This window comes from Glandiceps talaboti, chromosome 12 (genome assembly GCF_964340395.1).
Source record: "Glandiceps talaboti chromosome 12, keGlaTala1.1, whole genome shotgun sequence".
Taxonomy (NCBI): domain Eukaryota; kingdom Metazoa; phylum Hemichordata; class Enteropneusta; family Spengelidae; genus Glandiceps; species Glandiceps talaboti.
Window position 1 is genome coordinate 24,547,893 of NC_135560.1, and position 2,550 is coordinate 24,550,442.

The following is a 2,550-nucleotide window of genomic DNA, read 5'->3' on the forward strand; positions in this document are numbered from 1 at the left end:
ATCGATACACAAACAACACAAGGATAAACGAAAGCATTCCATGATCATGTTCCTAGGGGGGCGTCTGCCAGTGAGCTTGGAGGTGTCCAGGCCTGGAGGATCTAGGAGTGCCCTGCGCCTGGAGGTATGCTATTAGACTTGTATGGCTCTGAACCCAAACAGATTTGGCACGTCACACCCATTAAACAAACCCTCTGATCTTCTGTGTACATAGGTTGCTCCATACCAGAGTAGCTCATTTTCAGGATATGGCAAGACTTGTAACCTCGTCAGAAATTCCATCTCTATTGAAGACATTGGAAAAATGGAATCCTGAATGCCTTCCTATATACCAACTGCTAGAAAACAGTTATGAAAACAACAACACATGGCCATGTATTAGTATATATGTTGACTGCAAGGATGTGGATCAAATGACAACGATACTGTGTTGCTGTGGTGATTATCATACCAACCCAAATGGGAACAATTATTTCTTGTATTCTGTTGACGATGAAAAAATGAACGTTTTCCTGGCTGAAAATAGTGTGATTGACTGGAGTAGAAAATATGTGCAATTTGAGATTATGTCATTAGCATATTCAAACATGGTCGAAGAAATCGCTTTGCAGCATTCGAGCTCACTTCACAAACCCACTGGAGTGTATCATTATTATACTTGCATTGGTGACGATAGGGTGGAGGAAATTACTAACAGGTCCCTGCCATGTGGCTTTACCCTGGCACCATTGCGCATTGAGCATGCCCCACTACTTATCAGCAAGTTTTCTTATCCCGGAATTCCACCGGTAACACAGTTTGCTAAGCTGATTGAATGTATGCCAACCTTAGCAGTCTACAATGAAAAGGGAACACCGGTTTCATGGGCTGTTATTAAAGAGTATGGTGAGATTGGTATGACGTATACAGAACCTGGATACAGACGACAAGGATTTGCCAGTATTGTAACAGCAAATTTAGTAAAGATCCAGCAAGAAAGAGGAGAGATACCATACACGATTATCAACGAGCACAAAGAAGCTTCTGCCAATATGCATACAAGGTTGGGATTTGTCAAACAACCAAACACAGAGAGTAGCTATTTTTTCTTCTTAAGGGAAGATTCAATGAACTGAAAGTGTAATGAACGTGAATACTAAATTAATGTCGATGCAGTATTCGAATACGCGTTACGGAGCCGAAAGACTTGGCTATCTGATTCAACATACTGGCTTATAAAAAGTTATATATTCTTGTGAACGACATAAGTGTTATTATTATGATTCTTTTTTTTCCCAATTTTATTTTATTTGTACCTTTAACAAATCCCCAGGGCTTTGTTACGTGTAATCAATAAACTAAACTAAACTAAACTAGACATTGTAAAGCCAGTGTTACGTAATGTAGTTTGTAAGATACGACGTGATACTACAGCCTGTACTTCAGATAGCGTGCAATGAAAAGTCGTATCTCATAAACTAAGCGTTATATAACTGTGTTGAACAAATGAAATCTACTGCAGCATCGTGCCACAAAAACACCTGAATATGTCTGATGTATGTTTTAAATTACGGATGACGTAACTCCAACAAGGAATATATCGACATATACAACACCATTCTCACAAGTTATCAATTCTCAACTAGATGGATAATGAGTACAACACCATTCTCACAAGTTATCAATTCTCAACCAGATGTATAACGAGTACAGCACCATTCTCACAAGTTATCAATTCTCAACTAGATGTATAATGCGATATGAGTACAGCACCATTCTCACAAGTTATCAATTCTCAACTAGATGTATAATGAGTACAACACCATTCTCACAAGTTAATAAATTCTGACATTCTGAAAGTATTTCAGAACAGAAGGCAAAAGTATATTTCAGAAATAAATGGGTTTTCTGTTCTGCTAAACAGAAACTCACTAACCAAGTAAAAATCAAATACAAAACAAAACACAATAAAGAATAGGGAACTTGCAAACCTGCCATGCTGAATGTTGCATCATGAGAAATGTGATTATAAATACTAATCAATTAGTATTGTAAACAATGTGGAGACATTATTTGTAACCACAAATAATCAATTCATATTTACCCTGACAATTGTAGGAGGTTAATTTTATCAGTAGCTCCAGATTAGGTATTACGATAACCACAGATAATCCCATAATCCTTTGCGTCGGAGCATGCTCAGTCTGGATTGCAAGTTCCCCATTGGCTATCTTGGGGCTACTTAGCACTAGTTTGCAGCTGGGGAGATAACCATCATGTGTGACGATCATAGGTTACCTGGGGAGCTCGCCAGCAGGTAGTCCCTTTGTGTGTAGAGGAATTGCCGTAAGCAAAAGTCATCTGGGGAGGAGCGCCAACAGGTGTCTGACTCTAGTCTACCTGTGGGGATTGCCAGTAGATAGGTCTTAAATTTGTTATCTGAACTATACATGAGAAATTAGAATGTACGAAAATAAACAGGAACAAAATACAGGATCGAACATTAAGTTGTGTATAAATTATAATTAAATAAACATTAAGTTGTGCATAAATTATAATTAAATAAAGTAA

At 37.9% G+C, this 2,550-nt stretch overlaps 1 protein-coding gene across 1 annotated transcript; it reads left to right on the forward strand.

Annotated features, from left to right (window-relative positions):
• Window positions 1–248: 248 nt before the first annotated feature.
• Window positions 249–1,115, forward strand: LOC144443157 (glycine N-acyltransferase-like). Its single transcript, XM_078132524.1, has one exon. It carries the CDS (start codon window positions 249–251, stop codon window positions 1,113–1,115), a length of 867 nt encoding a protein of 288 aa, XP_077988650.1.
• Window positions 1,116–2,550: the final 1,435 nt, after the last annotated feature.